Genomic DNA, 27,858 nt, shown 5'->3' on the forward strand with positions numbered 1-27,858 from the left:
TAATGGAAAAAGATTTGGAGAAAAAATTTGGAACTTTGATGCTATATATGTTGACAGCAGCAAGATTATTAAACGCACGAAAGTGGAAGGACACTTCAATTCCTACTGTGGACGAATGGCTGCAGAAGCTGATGGAGTTGGCTAAAATTGCAAAATTGACTATTTTGATTATTTATTTATTTATTTATTTATTATATTTGTATACCGCCCATCTCCCGAAAGACTCAGGGCGGTTCACAGCCAAAAAACAACAGAAAACATATAATACATATAAACAGCTAAAAGAATAGACAGTTAAATTCAATTGATGCCCTAAAACTTTTAAATACAAATTTAAAACCTCAATTAAACCCCTTTTTTAAAAATCCCAATTTAAAAACTACGTTCAAGCTAGTCCTGCTCTTCGAAACAGCAACGTCTTCAGCTCGCGGCGGAAGGACCTGAGATCGGGGAGTTGACGAAGCCCCAGAGGGAGCTCGTTCCAGAGGGTAGGGACCCCCACAGAGAAGGCCCTCCCCCTAGAGGTCGCCAGCCGACATTGTTTAGCTGACGGTATCCGGAGGAGGCCCTCTCTGTGAGAGCGCACTGGTCGGTGAGAGGTTAATGGTGGCAGTAGGCGGTCCCGTAAATATCCCGGCCCTAGGCCATGGAGCGTTTTAAAGGTGATGACAAGTACCTTGAAGTGAACCCGGAAGACCACTGGGAGCCAGTGCAGACTACGCAGGAGGGGTGTTACACGGGAGCCAAAAGGTGCTCCCTCTATCACCCGCGCAGCCACATTCTGGACTAGTTGGAGTCTCCGGGTACACTTCAAGGGGAGCCCCATGTAGAGAGCATTACAGTAGTCCAGGTGGGATGTAACAAGGGCATGAGCGACCGTGCATAAGGAAGCCCGATCCAGAAAGGGGCGTAACTGGCGTAACAGGCGAACCTGATGAAAAGCTCCCCTGGTGACAGCTATCATATGATCTTCTAAAGACAGCCGTGCATCCAGGAGGACGCCCAGATTACGAGCCCTTTCCGTGGGGGCCAATAGTTCGCCCCCAATGGTCAGTGATGGAATTAGCTGACTGTACCGGGCCGCCGGCATCCACAGCCACTCGGTCTTGGTGGGATTGAGTCTGAGTCTGTTCCTCCCCCATCCAGACCCGTACGGCCTCCAGGAACTTGCTTCTAGGTGTTCGGTGATTCGTTGCTTGATTATTTTTTCCAGAATCTTCCCCGGTATTGAGGTCAGACTGATAGGTCTGTAGTTTCCTGGATCTGTTTTTTTTCCTTTTTTGAAGATGGGAACTGCATCAGCTCTTTTCCAGTCCTCTGGCAGTTCCCCTGTGCTCCAGGATCTTTGAAAGATATAGTTCAGTGGTTCTGAGATCTAGTCTGCCAGTTCCTTCAGAACCTTGGGGTGTAATCCATCCGGTCCTGGTGATTTGAACTCATCTAGGGTAGACAGGTATTCACTTACCATTTTCTTCCCTATTTTAACTTGTGTTCCTAATCTGTTTTTTGTGATGCTGTTTTTGATACATTGGATTGTTTTTTCCTTTTGTGTAAAGACAGATGCAAAATATGAGTTAAGTAGATCTGCTTTCTCCCTGTTGCTTGTCATCTTCTTGCCACTTTCTCCCAGCAATGGGCCAATTGTTTCCTTGACTTTTTCTTGTTTTTAACATGTTGGAAGAAGCTTTTTTTGTTATTTTTTACTTTTGTTACTAGCCTTTGTTCATTGTGAGCCTTAGCTTTCCTCACTTCATCTTTACAAGCTCAGGCTATTTGCTGATACTCTGCCTTAGTTATTTGCCCCTCTTTCCACTTTTTATACTTGTCCTTTTTGTCTTTCAATTTGTCAGATAGTTCTTTATGCATCCATGCTGGTTTCTTTGGAGATTTATTATTTTTCTTCTTCATTGGTATTGTGCTAGACTGCACTTTTATAATCTCACTTTTCAAAATTTCCCAAGCTTCTTTAGTTGTTTTTTCCCTTGAGGATTCTCATCCATGGAATCCTTCTCAAGCTCTCTCTAAGTTTATTGAAATTAGCTCTCTTAAAATCCAAGTCTCTAGTTTGACTTTGTTTTACTACTTGTATTTGCTTAATGTTGAATTCCAATATTGTGTGATCACTTGCCCCCAAGGTTCCTGTAGATATTAATAGATATAACAGATATTCATTAACAAAAATGAAATCAGGTAAAGTCCCTGGCCCAGATGGCCTTACAAGCCAATATTATAAATGCTTCAAACGTGAACTTCTTCAGCCTCTAAAGGATATAATGACTGATATATTACGCGGGGAAAGATATCTCAAACGTGGAAAGAAGCCAATATTATGTTGCTACCAAAGGAAGGTCAAGATGCTCAAAGACAAAGAATTATAGACAAATTTTATTACTAAACAAGGACTACAAACTCTTTGCTGCAGTTGTGACAGAAAGACTAAAGATTCTAAAGATTCTTCATGAAGACAAATCTGGCTTTCTGCCAAAAAGATAGTTTAGGGATAATGGGAGGACTGTTTTGAATATTATTAAATATTTACAATATCATAATGAGAAACATTCTTAGATGAAAAGAAGGCCTTTGATAATCTAAATTGGGCTTTTATGTTTAAAGTGCTGGAAGAAATGGACTTTGGAGATAATTTTATTCAAGGAGTCAAAGCAAGCAAAAATTGTTATCAATGGTGATTTACCAAATTCATGTGAAATTCGAAAGGACATGAAACAAGGATGCCCTTTGTTTTTTGTTTATTTTAGTGTTGGAAATTGTGAACGGAGCAATCAGGCAAGATGAGAAACTAACAGGTACAAATATCAATAAAGAATTTCATAAATTGAGAGTATTTGCTGATGATTTTGTTATATTCCTGCAAGACCCAAAAATCAATATAGAATATTTGATGAGGAAATTAAATGAGTTTGGGGCTTTAGCAGGTTTTAAAATAAATGAACAGAAAACAACAATGCTGATTAAGAATATGTCCTCTCAGGACTGTGATATATTGACTAAAAAGTCGGGTTTTAGGGTTGAGAAAAAGGTGAAACATTTGGGGTTTATGTTGACAAATACAGACATAAAACTGTTTCAAAACAATTATGTGCCTTTCTGGAATTATATTAAAAAAGGACTTACTAAGAAGGGGCAAATTGCATTTATTACTATTGGGTAGAATTTCTGTAATTAAGATGAATGTCTTACCAAATATGCTTTTTCTATTTCTGACATTACCAATACTTGCAACTCAGTGGTGGGTTGCTACCGGTTCATTTTAGAATTTTAAAAATGAAGAAATCTTTTACATTTTTGTAATTTTTAAATGAACATTTATATTCTTTTAAATTTTAGCAATTACAAAAAGCAAAATATAATCTTGAAAAAAAAAGTCATGGAAAAAAGTCTGCTGTGTTTTACACAGTATATTCCATATATGTATTCATGCTCATAGAAGACCCAAAGTATACATGTACCTAATGTAAACTAAATAAATTATTTGAAAAAAAATCAAGGGTCTAGAGCAGGGATGTCAAAATCGATTTCATTGAGGGCCGCATCAGGGTTGTGTTTGACCTTGGAGGGTGGGGGGCATGGCTATCATGGAAGTGGTCAGCTTGGCATCACTCGTGTCAGGGGCACCTGTGGTGGCAAAGTGCTAAGGCGGGACTTCCCTCAGACCCTCTCACCCTCCCATTATAATCTCCCTCCCTCCCTCCCTTCCTTTCTTTTTCCTTCCCTCTTCATTCTCCAGTTCTTTTTTGTTCTTTGTTCTGTTTTTTCCCAAACGCCATCACTCTGCTAAACAAATAATTCCTATACAGTAAAGCTCAGAGTTTAGGGAACAAACAGGGTGAACTTGAAGTACTAGTACATGAAGGCAGGTATAAATAGTTGCCATTACTGAACCATGGTGGGATAAAACACATGACTGGAATGTACTGATGGAAGGATACAAACTATTCAAAAGAAACAGAGCTAACGAAAGAAGAGGCAAAGTTGCATTATATGTAAGAGATCACTATATCTCTACAGAAATGCATAAAACCAAGGATGAACGCCTCCTAGAAAGTATACTGGTTAATATAAAAGGAAAAAAGAATGAAATTGCCATAGGTATATACTATAATTTTGGCCATTCAACCAAACAAACAAAAAAATTGATGAAATTTTTGGTAATCATTTAACAATGATTACCACAGTAGTAATTGGGGACTTTAACTACCCTGATATTAACTTGGAGACAAACTCATCATCAAATGGGATATCAAACAAGTTCCTGACCAACCTAGCTAACAATTTTGTCATCCAGAAGATAGAAGAGGGAACTAAAGGGACAGCTATACAGGACCTACTGTATTTTACGGTCTATAAAATGCACATTTCCCCCCCCCAAAAGTGGGTGGAAGTGTCTGTGCATCTTACAGAGCAAACGTTACTGAAGCCCCGTCCACCCACCAGCCCCACCCCTCAGCCTCTGCCTCCCAGCAATTTGCCTCCTTGCAGCAAACAGCAAACAGCCTGGTCAGCTTCAGCACAGCCTGATTTAGCATGAACAGTTGATTGGCTGTTGAATCGGCATCCTGGAAAATCGCCGATCAGCTGTTCCAGGCTGCAGGGATCACTGCCGTCACTGCCCATTGTCACCTCCGCATGCTCCATTTTCGGTCCCCTTGGGGTCCATTTTCCGCCTCCATATGTCCCATTTTCAGCCTCCATGCACCCCATATCCTGCCTTTGTGGATCCGTTTTCAGCCCATTCCAGGCAGCGGGGATCGCTGCTGCCTATCACCGCCAAACAGTTTTGTTAACAGTTTTGTTATTAACTTTTTCAGAAGTGATTTGCCATTGTTTCCTTCCTAGGGCTGAGAGAAAATGACTGGCCAAAGATCAACCAGCAGACTTTGTGCCCTAAGGAGGGACCAGAATTCAAAATATCCCAGTCAAACTCAAGGCCCACAGGCCTGTGGGGTGCTTAGATCTGGCCTGTGGAGCCACCCTGGAAAAAGCAAAGGACCAGCTCACAGTGCCTCGGCTCGGCCCGGCCCAGGCTGATCTACAACCTGGTGGCAGCTGGCAGAGTGCTGTAGGAAGCACTCACAGCCAAAAACGGAGCTCAGGAAGGCAGGCACGGCTCTCCTGAGCTCCATTTTCATTGGCAAAGTGCTTTAGGCCATTGCAGCTGAAAATGGATCTTGGGAGGGCCGCTAGCAGAGTGCTAGCAAAACAAACTACTAGCAAAAGTGGCATTTTGATCACAAGACAAGGAAGCATTGAGAAATGATTCCCCTTTTGCATTTGAGCATCCAAGAAGGGTCAGGAAAGAGGAAAGACAAAGAAAAAGAAGGGAAGAGTACAAGGAAGGAAAAATAAGGAAAGAGGGGAAGGAAGAAGAAAGAAAGGAAAATGAAGAGGAAAGAAAAAAGAAGGAAAGTAGGTAAGTAAGTAAGGTTATTATGAGAGGGAGGGAGAGTCTGAGGGAAGTCCTGCCTTAGTATTTGGCCACCAGCAGCCCTGCTGCCCTTTTGCCATCCCCTTGTCTCCTCCTCCTCACCTCTCCTGCTGGTTTCCCATCCTATCACTGAGCATGCTTTGGTTACAAAGCAGGGTCTCCTTGCGTAGAGAGAGAGTAAACCTTCCTCTGACCCACATACTTTGACCTCCCACACATACCATGAGCAACTTGGCCAAGGAGAGTGAGCACAGCAGCCGCCACCTCGAGAAGGAGGTAAGCATAGCTGGGCACCACCTCGGGGAAGTGGGACTGTGCTGGGCTGGGCTGTGGGGTCCCGGTGCTCTAGGAGCTCAAGGGCAAGGGTGAGCGCTTTCAGTCCGCTGCCTAGGGCTCTGAACACCCTGTGCCACTGTCTGGGGGTCCTCCGCATGGTCTAAGAGGGACAGTGAGGCTCTTCTGGAGGACAAGGGTTTTGCCCTCTCTCTGGTCTCATCTTTCTCCACTGGAGACAATGGATCCCCCCCAGCCCTGCCCAGCCCCCGACACAAGTAATGTCAAGCTGGCCATGCCCACCCCAGTCACACCTACCCGGCCTCCCGAGGTCAGACAACCTTGATGTGGCCCTCAATGAAATAGAATTTGACACTCCTACCTTAATCACCACACCAAACTGATTCTCATAGAATAGTTAAGTATATCAGTAATATTAGGATTTTTTTCATTATTCATAATTTGTCCCTACCTTTCTGGAATTAAAATCTCTGTACTTTGTTGTCGTTTTATACGAGGTGGAGCTGGCCGTGCACTGCTGGGTCGTGGTAGCCTTCTGTTAAGTAGGGAAGAAATTGTTTTAATAGTAAGCAATTACTATTTACTGTTATTGCTATTATTTCTATATAATTACAAATTAATTTCAAGCATCCTTTGCATACATCTTTAATTTCAGATATAAATGCACCTTTGAGAATTAAGCAACTATGTATTAATGTATCTGAATTATATATCTTTCAATTGTAATATATCCAAACAAGTTTAGATTCTGATTCACATACTTTAAATTACAATCTTAAATTCTAAAAATAAATTCTAGCAAGTCAAGTGTTTTCACTTGTTACTCTTGATCTAAACAGGCTATACACTCTTTATAGACCTGGTTTATGGACAACAAAGATCTGACAGTTACAGCAGGGGTGGAGCAGCCAAGGCCCAGTGGCATCCAAACTATGGCTCCCTAGACTCCTGAGAGGGCAATGTCAAATGGCCAAATTTCAGTTTGTTTGTTCTTAAAAACAGGAGGAAGGAATTAGAAGTCATCCCAAACTGAAACTATTTTATAATCCCATTTTATATCCTTTCTCTCACAACTCAGATGATAATGATTTCATTTAAATGAATCAGGTTGCAAATATTTAACTCCTTCAAAGGAGTTAAATAAAGGGAAGCTTCCGGGTGGCTCCGCTTCGTTAATGGCGGGCGATCTCAGTCCGCCAGTTCTGTGTGATTCTGTAGAGCTGTTTAGACAGCGTTAATCTGCTGTCAACAGCTCGTAAATCTCTGCCCTCGGGCAAAGAGGGGGAGATGAGCATTTGAGCTGAAGTAGAGCCCCCAAGGAAAGCCCCAGAATGATTTCTGGTGGTTTGTTGGGAACGCTCCTTCTATAGCTCGAAAAAAGCTCCAGAATCCAGAACGCTTCTGCAAATGCAGAACAAAATGCAGCGTCCATCTCCGTGACTGAAAAGGATTATTGATAGATTGTCAACACGGAAAGAGCCGAAAACAGGAGGGCTGGCATTTGATTGTAAGATGATTTTAACTCCCTTACAGAGAAGGTATTTGTATTCAAGAGTGGAGATGATGAAAGATGGCGTTTTGTGTCTTGAAAGTGAAAGCTAAGATAAGCGAAAGCTAAGGAAATGCTGATTACAATTGCTGGCGTGGAACCTTTAAGAAGAATATAACAAGTTTTTTTTTTTTAATGGAATTCTTTTTTTAAAAAATCTCTTCTTTTTTTTTAATTATCTTTTTCTTACAGTGTTTAAGAAGAAGAGTTTGTTGAATTTTTTTTTCTTTTGATTCCTTTTTTTTTCTTCTTCTTGGTATTATTTAGTTTAAAAATGGCCTTTAAGCAAAGAGATTTAACCACTTCTAAAATATTGGAAATTTCTTCACTTCAGGTACGGAAATTGAGAGAGGATATTAAAGAAAGTCTAAGGAATTTTTTACAGGAGCTTATGGAGGCTCATCTTTCAGAAATAGATCAAAAATTTAATGAAATGGAGAAAGAAATACTGGATTTTAAAGATTTGGTGGAAGAGCAGAGGAGGGAGATGAAAAAATTAAAGGAATCAATTACCCCATTATTGTTATCTAGCACACAGACAGAAGAAAGACTGGATGAATTTAACCAAATTAATTTAGATTTGCAAAGGAAAATAGATGAAGTTCAAATTAATTTGAATTTAGAAAATAAAATAGATGATATTCAGGTTAAGGTTGATAAGGCAGATGAAGAAAGGGTTATATTACAATATAAATTAATGGAATATGCTATAAGGGTGAGAGGATTAAAAGAGTGTAAGGAAGAAAATTTGAAAGAGATTTTTATTCAGGCCTTTGCTCAGATAGAGGGAGTGGAACCAGAAGATTTTGAAGTTAATATTGAAAAAATTTATCGTGTTAATTCTTGGTGGGCAAGGCAGAAGTGTTTACCGAGAGATGTGGTTATTTATTTTACAAATAAGAAGATTAGGTATGGAATTTTGCAAGCATTTTATAAAAATAAATTTCAAATATTAGGACAAGATATAATAATGATGAAGGAAATTCCTCCTAAAATGTTAAGAAAGAGAAAAGAATTTGCCTTTTTAGTGGATGAATTTAAGAAACATCAGATATATTTTAGATGGGAGGTTCCAGCTGGTTTAACAGTGAATTATAAAGGAAGAAAGTATTTTCTCAATACAATTTGTAAAGCACGAGATTTTTACACTAATGTATTAAAGATTGGGAATTCTTTTGGAAAATGTGTAAGACAGAAGAAGGGGAGGGAGAATGTTTAACTCTATTATATATGATTATGGTTAATTTTTGTAAATGATTTATTTTGGATATAAATGTGTAATTTTAGGGGTACTATTTGATATATTTGAGGTATAAAGGAATAGGAAGATGGAATATTGGTTAACTTTGGAGGATAGATAGTAAAATTTAGGAATTTGGATTAAATATTATATTTAAGAGATGGGTGTAATGTTGTTATATGGCTAATTAGAATGTAGTTGTTATAATAGATATATTTTGGATAAGTTATAGGTGTAATTTTAATAATGTTATTTGATATAAGTAAGGTAAAGTGAAGATTTTAATTATTACAATTGATATATTGGATATTTGTAATATTATTTGTTGTATATAAATGTTAAAGATGTGAAAAGATGGATTATTGTTTACCCTTGAAGGTTGGACAGAAAAATTAAAGAAATTAAGTTGGAAATATGAACTATTCTTGAGAGACTGCTTAAGGAAGAAAGACATTTTAGAAGAACCCTTGGTGAATATTGGAAGATGGAACGTTGTTTTGATATTGATTGATGAAGGTTGGATATTAAAAACTATGTACTTTATTCAAGAACAAACACTAACTCAATCGGAAATTTCTGAGAACTCTAGGAGTGGAATGGTCTGATATATAATGGATTGGAAGAAAAGTGTCTCTGGAAGGGGAGTGGAGGTTTTAAGGAGTGACTATGGATTATGATTTGTGTTATATTTTAATTTTTGTTGTTAGTTTTATACCCTGTATTCGGTTCTGGGAAGTCCCGGGGTGGGGGAGGAAGGGAAGGGAGGGGAGGGGATGAGGGTAGAAAATGGATTGATAGTTAATGTACAAAGATGATTGAAGATGTATAATTAATGTAAGATCGGAGCTGCCTGGCTACCACTTCAGAATGATGGGAAAGAAGGAAGTAGAAGAGAGAAGGAGGTAGGAAAGAGAAGAGGAGGAAGAGGAAAGGAAGGAAGAGGGATAGAAGAGGGAGAAGAAAGGAGTAGGGAGGAAGGAGGAGAGGATGTAGATAAGAGAGGGGGAGGATGGTTGTGGAAAGTAGAAGAAGGTAGAGAAGGAGAGCAAAAGGAAGGGGGTGATGACCGGGCAGATCCGATTAATTGTATATGATGGTACATTAAATATGTTATTGGATATGTTATTGGATAAGAATGTTAAAATAAAACTTTTTTAAACAAAAAAGAAGTTAAATAAAGGGCCTCTGTGGCTCAGACTGGTAAGACAGTCTGTTATTAACAGCAGCTGCCTGCAATTACTGCAGGTTCAAGCCCCACCAGGCCCCACCAGGCCCAAGGTTGACTCAGCCTTCCATCCTTTATAACAGTGGTTCTCAAACTTTATAGTGCTGCGACCCCTTTAATACAATTCCCCACGATGTGGCGACCCCAACCATAAAATTATTTTCGTTTTGAATTTATCGCGCCTGAAGCCGTATTGGCTAGCGATCTGAACTGCTTGTGATTGCCTTGAGGATGGAGGTGTTAAAGCGGAGACTACTCCCCTATTAGGTTTATCGCGCCTGAAGCCAGATTAGGCTAGCGATTGGGAGTGATTGCAGCTGGCTTGAGAGGGAGACATCAGAGCAAAGATTTCTCTCTTTTTTAATTCATTGCGCCTGAAGCCGAATTCGGCTACCGATTTGAAGAGCCTGCAGCTGGCTTGTGGAGTCAACCATTGGAGCGCGATTCTTCGACTCGCAGGTATACTTCCCATATTTCCGATGGTTTTAGGCGACCCCTGGCAAATCATCATTCGACCCCCAACGGGGTCCTGACCCACAGGTTGAGAACCACTGCTTTATAAGGTAGGTAAAATGAGGACCCAGATTGTTGGGGGCAATAAGTTGACTTTGTATATAATATACAAATGGATGAAGGCTATTGCTTGACATAGTGTAAGCCGCCCTGAGTCTTCGGAGAAGGATAATAAATGCAATAAAAAACCAAAAAACCTTCTTGAAAACCCCAGGGATCTCAAAATAATACAAAAAATATTGGCAAGTATGTGGATACTGCCAAATGCTGATCCAATTGAACAAATGAAAAATCTCTCTCCATTGTTATAAACAGAAAATTTATATTTCTGTCTGTGTGAATATTTTGGGAAACTATTTTTTTCAACTAACAGAATATCCAGAGTGTAAATAATAACTACTTTTCTACCCTGTATGAGTAATATATAGACATGTATGCAGTTAATATTCTTACTTATCTAATCATTTAGTATAATCAGATAATTCAGATATAATTATAAGACACCAGGCAGCTGGAACATGGCCAATGCTTTCATGGGTGAAATTGAGCATGGCAGTGGAAAATAATGGCAGCAGAGACTGCTTCAAAGATCCTGGAGCACAGAGGAACAGCCAGAGGACTGGAAAAGAGCTGATGTAGTTCCCATCTTCAAAAAAGGAAAAAAAAACAGATCCAGGAAACTACAGGCCTATCAGGGTTATTGACATGAGAGTGACATGACCTGCAATTAGGTTGGCATGCTTTTTTATGGTATGGGAAAAATAAGATACATGGTTACTTCCAAAGACATTATATAAGAAATGCTTTGTTATTAGTATAGGAAAAAATTAGACAGCAACACTACTTGAAGATACCAGTCTAGCTTTCGGACAATGGAAGCACTTATACATCCAAATATTATTAATATGGAAAATATTGTTAGATATAAAGATATTTTGTCACAAAAGGGGGAATGTAAAATGAAATATGAACTGGAAAAGCAGGGGATTGACATGGATTAGTATAGACAGTTGCAAATACAATCTAGATATTAAAAAGATGCTAAACTTTATGGTTTTTTATATGGAACAGACAGAATTGGATAAGATTGATATGAATAGAAGAGAAAATATTAAAAAAATTGTACAGTTACTTATTTAGTGTTAAATTAGTTAAATTAGAAGAATGCCATCACTCTGCTAAACAAATAATAATTCCTTCAACACTGTCAAACTATATACTAAATCTGCACTACTATTAATCTTCTCATAGTTCCCATCACCAATCTCTTTCCACTTATGACTGTATGACTGTAACTTGTTGCATGAATTTATTATCTGGATGGGGCCCTCACCAATATATTTTAGCACCAAGACTGGTAGTCATCAGATCTTACAAACACCTTAAGGAGACTTGACATTTCCAAACATTCAGATGCTATGTACTTCATTGTGATAATTAAGCAAGTTTAAGAAATACTAAAGTTTTAAATATTAGTTTAATAAGAATGTTTAGACTTTGTAATATATCTTGGTTATTAGCATGAATAATATGAGTTATTAATGTTTTTAATGAAAGAAAGGATATATAGACAGACCTTTGAGTGATCTGAGATGGAATTTCATTTGTAAATTCATTATTTTCAGAAATCTTTTCTGTTGTACCAGTATTCAGAACATCTCCCTCTGTGGAATAAAAATAATTTTATTATGTCATTTTGAGGAAATGCCTCCAATATTTGTTCATTGTCTTACTGAAATAGATTTATTAAATTAAATATATAGAAATCAAGTCAATTGTGTAATGTCTGTCTATTATAGATTATTGGTAGACAAAAAGTTTTTAAATTTGAATTACAATCAAATATATCTAAATTTCTCAATTCTGAAATTAAAATATCATAAAGGCTTATTTACCTGCATCATCGAATGATTCACCTGCAAAATAAACATATTATTTTTCAGACTAAGTAGATCAAATAATTTGTTTGTTGTATACAGAACTGAGGACAGAGGATTCAAGTGTACATGAACAGACCTTCCCACCAATTCCAAGTTACTGTATGTTGATCATGGGGAAAATGGCATAGCTTTTAAACTATCCAGACAGCAAATAACTTGAATTTATTATATAAATTATATATTTATATATAATAATAATATTTAAGCAATTTCCACTCAAGGTAATGCAGTATTATAAAAAAGTATGTTAGCATTATCATGAAATAGTCATAGTGTCATTATAGTTAAGCATATCAATAGAAACAAAAGATAAAGAAATGGCTAATGTTTTGCTTGTCATCCAAGAAGCTTCTTCAGCTCTGAGTGAGCAGCAAAATGTCTTCAAAGAAAAACCAGAAAGTTCAGTTGCTTCTTGAAAAAGCACCTTTGGGACAACTAATGCATCTGTAATTTTTCATTTGTAATGTTTTAAATGCCTGTGTTCCATATAATTGGAATACAAAAAAAGTTATTATGCATGATGTTAGTGTTTATTTATTAAATTTATATTTAATATAAATTAAATATAATTTATAATTCACTGTCAAGAACTCTGTGTGGTTTATAAACATCACAGAAACAGAGGTACAAACATTAAATATTAAATATATAGCAATTAAATATTCGTTTAGAGAACAAAGAATTCTATTTTCCATTTTTTATCAGTTTAGCCAAATGGTACAATACTACAATTCACTTATATATATAAATCCAATTTTCCATTCCTTTTTTATATAATTCCACATATTTTCCACAGATTCCATTATTCCAGTTATAAATCTTAATTTTCATACACTTTTACATGTATAACCCATTTCCTTCCCTCTTTTCCATTTTTTTTTCAACTTAACCATGATATAATTTCAAATATTTTCCCTAAGTTCCATTATTCCAATTGTAAATATTTAATATTCATACAATTATACATATATACAGACGGGAGCTTGAACGACTAGCCTCGTGGTGCGACTACGGAACGATCTGGAACTGTACACACTCAAAACTGTAGAAATGGTGGTAGACTTCCATGCTTCCACCTCTGACAATACTAGACAACACGGTATCAACAGTAGAAACCTTCAAATTTCTAGGTTCTACCATATTGCAAGATCTAAAATGGACACCCAACATCAAAAACGTCATCAAAAAAGCACAACAAAGAATGTTCTTTCTGCGCCAACTCAGAAAGCTCAAACTGCCCAAGAGCTGCTGATCCAGTTCTACAGAGGAATTATTGAGTCTGTCATCTGCACCTCTATAACAGTCAGGTTTGGTTCTGCAACCCAACAAGACAGACACAGATTTCAGAGGAAAATCAGAACTGCAGAAAAAACAATGGCTACTAACCTGCCTTCCATTGAGGACCTGTATACTGCACAAATCAAAAAGAGGGCTGTGAAAATATTTACAGATCCCTCACATACTGGACATAAACTTTTTCAACTCCTACCCTCAAAACAACACTATAGAGCACTGCACACCAGAACAACTAGACACAAGAACAAGAAGTTTTCCCCCGAATGCCATCACTTCTGCTAAACAAATAATATCCTCAACACTGTCAAACTATTCACTAAGTCTGCACTACTATTAATCTTCTCATCGTTCCCATCACCCATCTTCTTCCGCTTATGACTGTATGACTGTAACTTTGTTGCTGGTATCCTTACGATTTATATTGATACTGATTGTTTCCTGATTGCTTAATTGTAGTCTATGACTATCATTAAGTGTTGTAAGTGTTGTACCTTGATGAGGATATCTTTTCTTTTACGTACACTTAGAGCATATGCACCAAGATAAATTCATTGTGTGTCCAATCACACTTGGCCAATAAAGTTCTTTTTTATTCTATATATACCATTTCCCTCCCTCTTTTCCATTTTTTTATCAGATTAACCAAATAATACAATACTACAATTTACTTAAATATATAAACCCAATTTTCCATTCCTTTTTTTATATATTTCATACCCTTTTACATATATAACCCATTTCCTTCCCTCTTTTCCATTTCTTTTTCCCCCAATTTATCCAAGTACTGCATTCAAATATATTACTACAATTCACTTTAAAGTCATTCATGTCCTCCCTCTAATAATTAATTTCAATTATTACTAACAGTGTCTTAATCTCTTCATACACTAAACAAATTCAATTTTCATCTCTCGATACAATATAAAACTGCTGAATATTAAATATTTATAATTGGAATGATGGAATATATGGAAAATATTTGAAATTATATTTGAAATATTGTGAAAAGGGAGTAATGGGAGAACATTTGAATAAGATAACTTAGGTTTAGATTTTAGAAAAAGGACTGATTTCAATTTAAAGGGTTTCAATTTGAAAAAAGAAAAGAGAGGAGTGGAAAAAGAAAAATTGATTAAGATTAGAGATTAGGGCGAATGGTAATATTGTGTATATATTAGAAGAAATAGAAGGAAAATAAAATAAAAAATTAGAGAAAAATAATTCTATGGCGAAAAGTGAAATATATAAAATGGTGCTGAAGAAAACTAAAAGCGGTACAAATTTTGACTCAGCCAATACTCTGTTCAGAAAAAATGTACTGTTTGTATATGTGATTGGAAAAAAATAAAAAACTTTTATAAAAAAAAGAGAACAAAGAATTCTAGAAGTGAACCACTGGCTAAAGGGTTGGTATTGCCAAAAAAACTTTGGATTCCTGGACCATGGTCTGTACAATCTCCATTATGGGCTTCTGGTAAGGTATGGACTGCACCTCACAAAGATTGGAAAGGATGTTTTCGGAAAACAACTGGCTCAAGTTATCAGGAAGGCTTTAAACTAATCTTGAGGGGGGAAGGTGACCAACCTTTACGATCTCCAGGACCTAATTCCAAACAAAAACCCCTAGAAAATAAGTCTCAAATAATGAAGTAAGGAGGGATGGGAAGGAAGACAAACACCAACTAGGAGACATAGGAAGCATACCCAGTGTCAGACATAAAGATCTCAAGTACCTATATACAAATGCACAAAGTCTGGGGAACAAACAAGCTGAATGTGAACTATTAGTACATGGAGGTAGATATCAGGGGTGGGTTCCAATTTTTTTAACTACCGGTTCTATGGGCTTGTTTGGTGGGTCTGGCTTGGTGGTCATGTGACTGTGGGCGTGGCTTGGTGGTCATGTGACTGGGTGGGCGTGGCCAACTTGACATCACTCACATCAAGGGTTAGGGTTAGGATGTCTGGCCTCTCCTCACGTGAAAGGCCTCAAGGAGATACAATTTCCCTGTCTATTTATTTACTACTACTGAATATCCAAAATATACTATTTAACACTATGTATATATGCCATAAGTGTACATACATATTACATAGTATAGAGTAGTGGTCACCAACTGGACCACCAGTCCACAAGAAAATTTTGGTGGTCCACAGAAAAATTATTTGCATTTTTAATATTGCACTAAATCAGGGATCCTCAAACTATAGCCCCTGGGCCAGATACGTGCAATCAACATTTGTGTTGCTGCAGAGATCCTCCCCCTTCAGGGTCTTTTTATGTGGGTTGGAGGGGGGCAGAAATTCTGACTTGGGGTCTGCTTCAGCCTCCTGGTGTGGGGTTTTGGGCGAAGGCTGGAGGGAAGTGCTGCTAGTGGCGAAGAGCCAGAGGACCTTGTTCCAGTGGGACTGCATCATGGCCTGGAACTGGCTGACCATCTCAGCCTGCTGAGCCTCCAGGCACCAGTACCTGGCCTTGCACTCCCGCAGGTCTTCCCTCTGCTTGGAAAGCCTATGCTCGTAGTCCTCAGCGAGGTGCTTCTGCTGAGCCTCCTTCTCGGTCAGATCAAATTTGAACTGAGCCAGCTAGTTTGCCAACTCTTTCTCATGGTGGCTGCTTAGCTCCAACAACTGCTTCCTGTGGGGGCCTTAAGGAGCCCAAGCAGGCAGGGGAGGTGTCAGGCTGCCTCTGATTATATCTAGGAAAGAATACACCTTGACTTCATTTGCAAATAAAGAAAAGTACTTTTACTAGGTACATCTGGACTGCAGCAACATTAAGTTGGATCTGAGACAAAACATGGCTAACATTCCATATCCACCCTGTTACTCCCTCCTCTCTCCCAAGAGGTCATCAGGTCTGGTCCAATGCCAGCTCCTTCTCGGGGCCCTGTGTCAAGGTTCCAAAAAACCTCTTCTGCATAAAAAAAACTCAGAAGCCATTGTCTTTCAGAGTTCTTTACTAGCATGAGGAAACTGGCACACGATGAGTGTGAAGAATGTTACCATACCCCTCAACCCCCCTCAGGGGAAAAATGTGGCAGCGTCTGGAACCCTAAAGTCTAGTATGGTTTCCAGGCCTGACACCCTGTGGTAATCTTCTTCCGCAGGTCTCTTGCTGTCAATCATATCAGGAATGCAATGTCCGTTGAAAGTTCGCGCTCTAGCATTCCTGTTGAATTCAAAGCATCAATCTCCCCTCCCCCCTTAATTATGTCAGACCGACACTCTTAAAGGGCCCTCTCTACTTAACCTGAATCCAAGAGCTATTTACATTACACATAAAACCCCATGCAATCTAACAACTGAATATAAAGAGTACAAAAAGATGTGAGGATTGGAGTGGAGGCTGACATTCGGCCCTCCTGCAACAAGGACGTCAGTCCTAGAAAGAAAAGAGAAAAGTTAGGGTTTGTCAGGATATTTTTTATAGAATTGTGCTATCTTTTCTGAAGCACGAACATCTTCCTTGTTCACCCATTCAGCTTGGGACAAAGGGAAGCGATTCCAAGCAATCAGATATTGAATTTTATTTCTATGTTTTCTTGAATCCAAGATTTCTTTTACGTCAAAATGTTGTTCGCCCTCTATGAGAATTGGTATAGGAGGGGGTGTATGGTTCGCACGGAAAGTAGATGTGTGTTCTGGTTTGAGCAAGCTCACATGAAAAATGGGGTGAATTCTTCTAAGTGTTTTTGGTAATTCTAGCTGTACAGTCACGGGGTTGATGATTTTCACTATGGGGAAAGGTCCCACATACTTAGGTCCCAGTTTTTTAGATTTTTGAATGGTTTGTAAATAATTGGTGGAGAGATAAACTCTATCTCCAACTTGGTATTTGTTCTCAGGGGATCTTTTTTTATCAGCTTGTTTTTTATATGCACGATGGGCGTCATCAATCGCTTTGCGAGTCATTTTCCATGTGCTTTGTATTTGATCTATCCATTCTGACAAGAATGAAACCGTGGTTTCTTCCTTTGGAAGTTCCGAGATGGGAACAAAGTCTTGGCCTGAACCTACTTTAAAAGGAGTAAATCCCGTGCTACTATGAATTGAATTATTGTAGGCTACTTCTGCAAAAGGTAGTAGGTCTTCCCAATTGTCTTGTTGATAGTTAATGTAACAACGTAAATATTGTTCTAGTACCGAGTTCGAGCGTTCACAACTTCCATTAGTTTGGGGATGATGGGAGGAGCTTAATCCTTGGGTGGAGCCAATCAGTCGCAAAAATTCTTTCCAAAATTGAGAAGTGAATTGAACTCCTTGATCTGAGATGATGCGTTCAGGAACTCCGTGGAGTCTATAAATGTGTTGCACAAACAACTTTGCCAGAGTCTTTGAAGAGAGTATTTTGGAACATGGAATAAAATGGACTTGTTTGGAGAAAAGGTCTGTGACTACCCAGATTACAGTATTGCCTGCACTTTCGGGTAGCTCCACTATGAAATCCATGGATATTTCCTTCCATGGGGCTCCTGGCCGGGCTACTGTTTGAAGTAATCCAGGAGGTTTTCCTGGAGGCCTTTTAGATGATGCGCAAACAGGGCAACTTGCTATATACGATTGAATGTCCTTTTTAAGACTTGGCCACCAAAATTGTCTTTTAAGAAGATGCAAGGTTTTCACAAATCCAAAATGTCCTGCCATTTTGGCATCATGGCATCGTTGTAGGATGGTTTCTCTGAGTGATAGAGGAACATATAGTTTTGCTCCAATCCAAGCTAGTCCATCACGGAGCATGCATTCGTGTGAATGCGCCAAGAACCAGTCATCGGAGTTCAAAGCTTCTTTAAACAATTTAGTTAATTCATCTGGCAGTGATGTCTCGGTTTTGGTATGGCTTCGAGTAATAGCCGGAGCTGCTAATTGCTGAATGGGAAGTATTGGGCGAACCACCTCAGAACGTGTACCATTGTATTGGGGCAGGCGTGAAAGAGCATCTGCCAAAAAGTTCTTTCCCCCAGGAATGTAATGTAAGGTGAAATTAAAACTGTTAAAATATTGAGCCCAGCGGGCTTGTTTAGGCGAAAGTTTTCTAGGAGTTTTTAGCGCTTCCAGATTTTTGTGATCAGTCCAAACTTCAAAAGGATGATTAGAACCTTCTAAGAATTGTCTCCATGTGCGAAGAGCCTAATGAACTGCAAATGCTTCTTTCCCGCCTGCCCCAATACAATGGTACACGCTCCGAGGTGTCAGAGACAGCCTGACAGGAGGAGGGGAGGGAAGGAGTGAGTACAGGCTGGCGAGGTGTCAATGTGAGTGACATTGAGTTGGCCCATGCCCACCCAGTCACATGACCACCTAGCCACGCCCACCCAGCCAGTCATTAGGCAGATCATATTAGTGGTCCACTGGATTTAAAATTATGAATTTAGTGGTCCCTGAGGTCTGAAAGTTTGGTGACCACTGGTATAGAGTGTATATAGGCACACAAAAAGATGCATTATCTACTATATATACACTGTATATATACTGTACACACACACACAGCTCTTTTAAAACTATACACCTTCAACCTCACTTACTACATTTGGAAAAACACACCCAGAGTCCACTTTCTGCCACATTATAACTTCTGTACATTTAGAACATTACACACACCTTCAGATATTCTTCCCTAGCTTGCACATGATTTTTAGAGCCAGGAGAGGTCATGGATTGAGTAAAATGTGGTGAAACTCATTTAACATTGCTCTTGCTTAGCAATCAAAATGTTGGGCTCAATTGTGGTCATAAGTCAAGGACTATCTCTGCCTTCCTCTGCATTGTCCTAGTAAATTCCTTTTCCTTTCTGGAAATCTTCCTCTCTGTTAGAGGCACCAAAACAATTCAGATGATATAATGGAGCAGGGGGTTGGACTAGATGGCCTCCAAGGTCCCTTCCAGCCCTAGATTGCTGAAGCGTCTTCTGAAGCCATGTCTAGTGCCAGGGTTTGTGATCCTTCCTTCCTCTTCTTTCCCTCCCTCCCTCCCTCCCTCCCTGCTTCCTTCCTTCCTTCCTTCCTTACTTACTTACTTATCCCTCCCTCCCTTCCTTTCCTCCTGAAATGTCAGCAAAATCTACCGCTTTGCTGCTAAAGTGGTCTAAGGCAGAGGTCTCCAACCTTGGCAACTTTTAGACTTGTGAACTTAAACTCCCAGAGTTCCTCAGCCAGCAAAGCTCCCAGAGCCACTTAGACAGCAAAGCAAAACTGGCTGAGGAACTCTGGGAGTTGAAGTCCACAAGACTTAAAGTTGCCAAGGTTGGAGACCCCTTCCCTAGGGGAACAATCCACGTTGCTAAAACAAACAAACAACCCACGTTGCATCTGTTTTAGGGGAGGAGGTTCAATTCATCGCCCAGTTAAAGACTGAAATGAAATGCTCCAGGCTGACAGCATTGCTTCTAATGACATTTGGCTCCAGATCAGATCGGGCTTTTTTTTTTTTTTTTGCATGAAAGAGGAACACGAAGCGAATGAAAATAAAGAGCTTCCAGCCTCTGACAGATGCTGAAGCGGCCATGTCTGGTGCTGGATGCCGGGTATGCCTCTTATTTTCGTCAGACTGCTATCTCTTTGGGGCAAGGGTTGCTTTTTACAGAGTTGCAATCCTGGGATATGCTAAAGGTTCGGAATGGAGCCTTTTTCGCAAAAGGCAGGAAAATGGAAAGGGGGATTTTCCTGCCTGTCAACCATTCTTTAGGCTCAGCACAGACTGAGGGAAGAATGGTAGGCAGGAAAATCCCCCTCCCCATTTTCCTGTCATTCGCAAAAAAAGCTCCATTCAGAACCTTCAGCGTTGCAAACCTAGGATACACTGAAGGTTTGGAATGGAGCCTTTTTCACAAAAGTCAGGAAAATGGGGAGGAAGATTTTCCTGCCTGTCATCCATTCCTCAAGCTCAGCACAAACTGAGGGAAGAATGGTAGGCAGGAAGATCCCCCTCCCCATTTTCCTGCCGTTCACAAAAAAAGCTTCAGCATTGCAATCCTGGGATATGCTGAAGACTCGGAATGTCTCTGCTTCAGCGCAGAATGACTTTCACCCATCTTTCTGGGCGCGGTACTTCTGCCTGTTGGGCCACTTCCTGAAACTGGCAGCTGTGCAGCTGTGCAGCCAGCCGCTTTGCCTTTTCCCTTTTCTTCCTCATGCGAGGCTTGCGTGGTGGTACCAGCAGAAGGTGGATGCAGAGGCATGGAGGAGGCAAAGGTGATCCCAATGCACCAGCCACTTCGTCCCCCTGTTTATTGGCTTGCCTGCAGCTGCACCAAACAAGCACCAGCATGGGTCATCTGGTTTGCCTGTCTTCCCCATGCTGGTGCCGGTGCTATTGCGCAAGCCTCCTATGAGCCTCCCAAAAAGAGAGAAAAAACAAAGCAGGTGGCCACGGAGCTGCTGGCTTCAGGGAAGCGGCCCAACAAGCAGAAGCACTGCACCCAGAAAGAGAAAGGCAAAAGCGATATTTGCGCTGCCCCAAGGGGCTAGCAGGCTGCAGAGGCGAAGGTGAGTTTCGGGGTGGCAACGGTGCTTCCGGAAGGTGGGCAGATGTCTTGGGGCTGCACATGTGGTGCTGCCGCCCCCCCTCTCAGCCCCAATGCAGCGGCTGCATCTTCACCAAGGGCTGGCCCCCTACCCGCTGGCTGGCCCAGCCCAGAAGCGGCGCATCTCCCATCAAGGGCTGGATGTGGGACTGGACCTCGGAAGGCAAGTGGGCATGGAGGACCACCAGGAGGGCCACATGGAAGGCAGGCAAGCATGGCAGAGTCGCGGGGAAGGGAGTAGGCTGCTAGCTCTCTTCCCCATGGCTGGGCAGCCCCGACATGCTTGCTTGCCTGCCTGCCATGCGGCCTTCCTGGTGGTCCCCATGGCCAGCTTGCGAAGTCAGGCAAGCACCCGGGCAAGCGGGAGCAAAGCCAACCAGGGGTGGTTTTTACCGGTTCGGTGAACCATTTAAAATTGCCGGTACCAGTACACACGACCAGTCAGAACTGGTCGAATTTCACCCCTGAGTTGCATTGTATGTAAAGACCACTATATTGCTACAGAAATGCATGAAACCAAAGACAAAAACTTCCTAGAATGCATAGGAGTCAACAGGGTAAATAAAAATCAATGATTTTTTTAAAAAAATAAAAAAAATTGGATTTTTTCAATTTAAATTAATTTTTTAAAATGGATTTTCTATTTTTATTAAATTTATTTTAATAAAATGCTTTTGCAGTAAGAATCTATATATTTTTCTATTTAAGATACCTTAACATCCTAATTGCTATGGAACAGAGATGACAGCTGCTCTTTAAAAATTATTATTTAAATTGAGTTGATTTAAATCAATTCCATCCTGTGGGTCAATATAAAAGAAAAAAAATAACATGGCCATAGGCATATACTCTAGGCCACCCAATCAAGAAAATAAAAGATTTCCTTTTTGCTAACCAACTAACAAATGTATGTGGGAAATATACACATACATCGGGGGAGACGTGGCCAGCGTTGCAGCAGAACGGTCGGTCGCCCCAATAGCTCTGGGATGACTGCCGAGATTCCCCCTGGAATGGGAGTCCATCACGGACCATAGCTGCCCTGAAGGGGCAGCGAAGAATGGGGGAGCCGCCGGGACTGGCAGGGAGGCAGCAAACTCCCTGCAGCCCCAGTCATTTTCCCCCACCCGGGGAGGAATGGCAGCCGACATCAGCTGCCCCAAAGCTGGAGACGGCCACAAGGATCGGGCAGCAGAGGAAGCACACTTTTGAAGGAGATACTGAAGCCAGGTGAGTGATCATCAGCTCACCAGGAGGCTTGGAAAACAAATTTGCCAAAAGCAGGTTAAGAAAGAATATGAATAGCGGCTAATTGAAACAGGAAAAGAAAACGGAAGGAAACAATTAAAGAAAATTGGATTCACCTAAAACCTGGAATGACAGTCTGGAAACTATCTCAAGGGTTTTAATTAATTTTGGAGATCTTTTCAAACTAAATACTTTAACTGCAACTGATTTTGGACACTTTAAAAGTTTTTATTGGCTAATCTAACTTTGGACAGTTTTAAAAGATGGGGGGGGGAAAGGGAAAGGAAGGGAAAAATTGGACTTGATTATGAATTTAAAGCTTTAGAAATGGACTTAGATTGATTTCATCTTATCCTCCCCACTTTGCACAAGTTTGACTATAAAGGACTACAATGTAACTAATTATGGGATTGAAAAAATGTTATAAATTTCAACAATTTGAAACAAAGGAAACATGGCTTTAAAATGGCTACTGTACTATTTTACTACAAAAGGGACAAAGGACCTTTAAATTGGAAAGAAAAAGAAAAAGTAGCAGGACTTTGTGTTTTTATTTTTTGATTTTTTATAAAACTCTGAACATAAAGGATTATGAGAAATTGAATTAAATTGAAACAAAGAAGTTTGCTACCTTATCAAAATACCTTATACCAACAGACTTGAAATCCTGGGATTAGAAAACTTACAACTCTGTCGACTTTGACATGACCTGTGTTTAACACACAAAATCATCTATTGCAATATCCTTCCTATAAAAGACTACTTCAGCTTCAATCGCAATATTACAAGAGCAAAAAATAGATTCAAGCTAAATGTCAACCGCTTCAAACTTGATTGCAGAAAATATGACTTCTGTAACAGAGTTGTTAATGCTTGGAACTCATTACCTGACTCCATAGTCTCTACTCAAAATCCCAAAATCTTCAACCAAAAACTGTCTACTATTGACCTCACCCCATTTGTAAGAGGGCTATAAGGGGTGTGCATAAGAGCACAAAAGTGCCTACCGTTCCTGTCCTATTGTTCCCTTCATCATATCAAATTTTGCTACAGTATAAAGGCTGACGCCTAAAGGAAAAAGAAAGAAGGCAGAAACAAAGGATTTGACCTTAAAAGGGATTTTGTTAACATGTAGATGGCAATTGCAGTGTAAAGACTGACGTCTAAAAGCAAAAGAAGAAATGCAGAAGCAAGAAATTGAAATGATTTGAAATAAAAGACTTGATGATAATTGCAGACTGTAATTGCTATAAAGGCTGTTACTTAAAGAATTAGAGTAATCCCCAAGGAAAGATTTTTTTATTTTTTATTTTAAATTTAAATAGAAAATACAGGTACCGTATATGTGGTACCTTGCTCAATAGTAGTAACTGTGAGAGGGATCTTGGAGTCCTAGTAAATAACCATTTAGATATGAGCCAGCAGTGTGCAGCAGCTGCTAAAAAAGTCAACACAGTTCTGGGCTGCATAAACAGAGGGATAGAATCAAGATCAGGTGAAGTATTAATACCACTTTATAATGCCTTGGTAAGGCCACACTTGGAATATTGCATTCAATTTTGGTTGCCACGATGTAAAAAAGATGTTGAGACTCTAGAAAGAGAGCAGAGAAGAGCAATAAAGATGATTAGGGGACTGGAGGCTAAAACATATGAAGAACAGTTTTTAGGAACTCGGTATGTCCAGTTTAATGAAAAGAAGGACTAGGGGAGACATGATAGCAGTTTTCCAATATCTCAGGGGTTGCCACAAAGAAGAGGGAGTTAAACTATTCTCCAAAGCACCTGAGGGTAGAACAAGAAGCAATGGGTGGAAACTAATCAAGGAGAGAAGCAACTTAGAACTAAGGAGAAATTTCCTGACAGTTAAACAATCAATAAATGGAACAACTTGCCTGCAGAAGTTGTGACTGCACCAACACTGGAAATTTTTAAGAAAATGTTGGATAGCCATTTGTCTGAAATGGTGTAGGGTTTCCTGCCTCGGCAGGGGGTTGGACTAGAAGACCTCCAAGGTCCCTTCCAACTCATTAGAATAGAATAGAATAGAATAGAATAGAATAGAATAGAATAGAATAGAATAGAATAGAATAGAATAGAATTTTATTGGCCAAGTGTGATTGGACACACAAGGAATTTGTCTTGGTGCATATGCTCTCAGTGTACATAAAAGAAAAGATACGTTCATCAAGGTACAACATTTACAACACAATTGATGATCAATATATCAATATAAATCATAAGGATTGCCAGCAACAAGTTATAGTCATACAGTCATAAGTGGAAAGAGATTGGTGATGGGAACTATGAAACGATTAATAGTAGTGCAGATTCAGTAAATAGTCTGACAGTGTTGAGGGAATTATTTGTTTAGCAGCGTGATGGCCTTCGGAAAAAACTGTTCTTGTGTCTAGTTGTTCTGGTGTGCAGTGCTCTATAGCGTCGTTTTGAGGGTAGGAGTTGAAACAGTTTATGTCCAGGATGCGAGGGATCTGCAAATATTTTCACGGCCCTCTTCTTGATTCGTGCAGTATACAGGTCCTCAATGGAAGGCAAGTTGGTAGCAATTATTTTTTCTGCAGTTCTAATTATCCTCTGAAGTCTGTGTTTTTCTTGTTGGGTTGCAGAACTGAACCAGACAGTTATAGAGGTGCAAATGACAGACTCAATAATTCCTCTGTAGAATTGGATCAGCAGCTCCTTGGGCAGTTTGAGCTTACTGAGTTGGCGCAGAAAGAACATTCTTTGTTGTCCTTTTTTAATGATGTTTTTGATGTTAGCTGTCCATTTGAGATCTTGCGATATGATAGAACCCAGAAATTTGAAGGTTTCTACTGTTGATACTGTGTTGTCAAGTATTGTGAGAGGTGGAAGTATGGAAGGGTTTTTCCTAAAGTCTACCACCATTTCTACGGTTTTGAGTGTGTTCAGTTCCAGATTGTTTTGATTGCACCACAAGGCTAGTCGTTCGACCTCTCGTCTATATGCGGATTCGTCATTGTCTCGAATGAGACCAATCACTGTTGTGTCATCTGCGAACTTCAGTAGCTTAACAGATGGATCGTTGGAGATGCAGTCATTGGTATACAGAGAGAAGAGAAGTGGGGAGAGCACACAGCCTTGGGGGGCCCCTGTGCTAATTGTACAGGTATTTGATGTGATCTTGCTTAGCTTCACCTGCTGCTTCCTGTTTGTTAGGAATTATGTTATGTTATGTTAAAATTGTTTTTGATGTCTTGAAATTTTTAAAATATTTGTTACTTATGTTTTGTAATTATACTAAATAATGATTTTAGAGGCACAGGAAGATAGCAGGAACTGAGTGGTCTTGACATTAGGACCACTCCCATATAGATTGACAGGTTGATGTGATCGCACAACCGCCTTAAGAAAGGATGTTAAAAAGCTGTCTTTAGATTTATATTATAGGTTCTAAAAGATTTATGGAAAACATTGATGAGAATTATAGAACTTTTAAAGATACTTTGGGGAATGATGGAGATGGAAAATTGTTTTTGATGATTTGAAATTTGAAAAGAAAACTCTTATTTTTGATTTGTAATTTTATTAGATGGCAATCTTTAGAGACAGAGGAAGATAGCAGGAACTGAATAATTCGTATTTCAGAATTATTCCCATGTAGATGGATAAGTTGATGTGATTGCATGACCACCTTAGAAAGGATGTTAAAAGGCTGTCTTCAGATCCATATCAAAGGTTTTAAGAGAAAATTGCAATTATGCAAAACATGAATAACTATGGAATTTTTAAGGATACTTTGGGGAACGAGGGAAAGACTATAGATGATACAAGATAGTGATTTCTAGAGGCAGAGGATGATAGCAGGAACTGAATAGTCTCTATTGGATTATTCACAAGTAGACAGATAGGTTGATGTGATGGCATGACTGCTTAAAGAAAGGATAATAATGACTGCCTTTAGATTTATACTAAATCTTCCAAAGAGAAAATGGAATCTATGAAAAATATAGATGACTATATGAAATTTTTTTAGAGATACCTTGGGATTAAATATTTTCCAGGATAAAGGGATGGAATAGATGTTAAAAGGGCTATCGTATCATTTGAAAAGGGGAAAATATTGGACAAATGATATAATGAGAGGATGAAATTTGAAATATGTTTGAATATGTACCTGACCGATATCTTTTTCAACAAAGATCTGCATGTTTTATTTTGTTTTTAAAAAAATTAAAAAAACTTGTATGAAAAAAGTAATGGGGGACTTCAATTACCCTGACATCAATTGGAAGACTAATTCTGCACCAAGTGAAATATCAAATAGGTTCCTAACCAACCTAGCTGACAACTTTGTTGTCCAAAAGGTAGAGGAGGGAACTAGATGGACAGCCATACTGGATTTAATTATTACAACCAGAGAAGAAATGATAGAGAAAACTGCAGGAACCTTGGGTGAGAGTGACCATGTCATACTAGAATTCAACATAATGCAAATAAAAGCAATAGAACATAATGATACCAGAGTCTTTGATTTTAAAAGAGCTGATTTTAATAAACTCAGAGAGAACTTGGGGAAGATTCCTTGGATGAAAATCCTAAAGGGGAAAACAACTCAAGAATCTTGGGAAACTCTGAAAAATATGATCATAAAAGCCTAGACCACTACAATACCAACGAGAAAGAAAAACAAAAAATCCAAAAAGAAACCAGCATGGCTGCACAAAGATTTCTGCGACAAATTAAAAGACAAAAAGGACAAGTACAAAAAATGGAAAGAGGGACTAACTAAGGCAGAATATCAGCAGATAGCCAGAATCTCAAAGACAAAGTCAGGAAAGCAAAGGCTCAGAACGAATAAAGATTTGCAACAAAAGTCAAAGATAATTTTAAAAGTTTCTTCCAACATATAAATAACAAAACAACAAAAAAAAAAGAAATCAAGGCAACACCCCAATCTACCAAAAACATAAATGTAAAAGACAGCTAGAAATAAAAGTTAACATAAACAAAAAAAATACTAAGAGAACACCTGTTTGATCTTGACGACTACAAATTACCAGGACGTGATGAACTACATCCCCAAGTTCTAAAGGAGCTGGCAGATGTCCTCTCAGAACCATTGTACCACATCTTTCAAAAATCCTGGAGCACTGGGGAACTACCAGAGGACTGGAAAGGAGCTGATGTGGTTCCAATCTTTGAAAAAGGAAAAAAACCAGACCCAGGAAACTACAGACCAATCAGTCTAACATCAATACCTGGGAAGATACTGGAAAAGATAATAAAAAAACAGATCTGCCAACATCTAGAAACGAGTAAAGTAATAACTAGCAGTCAGCATGGGTTTGATAAAAACAGATGATGCCAAACCAATCTTATTTTATAGTGACTAAACATAGTGACTAAATTAGTAGACCAGCAAAATACTGTGGACATAATATACTTAGACTTCAGCAAGGCATTCGACAAAGTAGACCACAACCTATTCTTGGTAAAGAATAGGAGGTGCGGGATGACCTGTTGCAGGGCCGTGCTGAGGAGTTTAGTGGTTATCTATACGACAAAATTGTTCAGCTCCGGGACGGCTTGGACCGAAATTGGGATGAT

General features: G+C 39.3%; 1 protein-coding gene across 3 annotated transcripts in view; it reads right to left on the reverse strand.

Moving 5' to 3' along the window:
* Positions 1-27,858, reverse strand: part of TRAF3IP1 (TRAF3 interacting protein 1) — a 243,132-nt gene that overhangs the window by 100,791 nt on the left and 114,483 nt on the right. For all 3 annotated transcript variants that reach the window (XM_058185485.1, XM_058185495.1, XM_058185504.1), the window contains exons 8-10: positions 12,160-12,180; positions 11,841-11,928; positions 6,189-6,272 (exon numbers count right to left, since the gene is read on the reverse strand). In XM_058185485.1, coding sequence (XP_058041468.1) covers positions 6,189-6,272; positions 11,841-11,928; positions 12,160-12,180 — 193 coding nt within the window. The remainder of the gene's footprint in view (positions 1-6,188; positions 6,273-11,840; positions 11,929-12,159; positions 12,181-27,858) is intronic.

The sequence above is a fragment of the Ahaetulla prasina genome, chromosome 1 (assembly GCF_028640845.1).
Source record: "Ahaetulla prasina isolate Xishuangbanna chromosome 1, ASM2864084v1, whole genome shotgun sequence".
In the NCBI taxonomy this organism is placed as follows: Eukaryota; Metazoa; Chordata; class Lepidosauria; order Squamata; family Colubridae; genus Ahaetulla; species Ahaetulla prasina.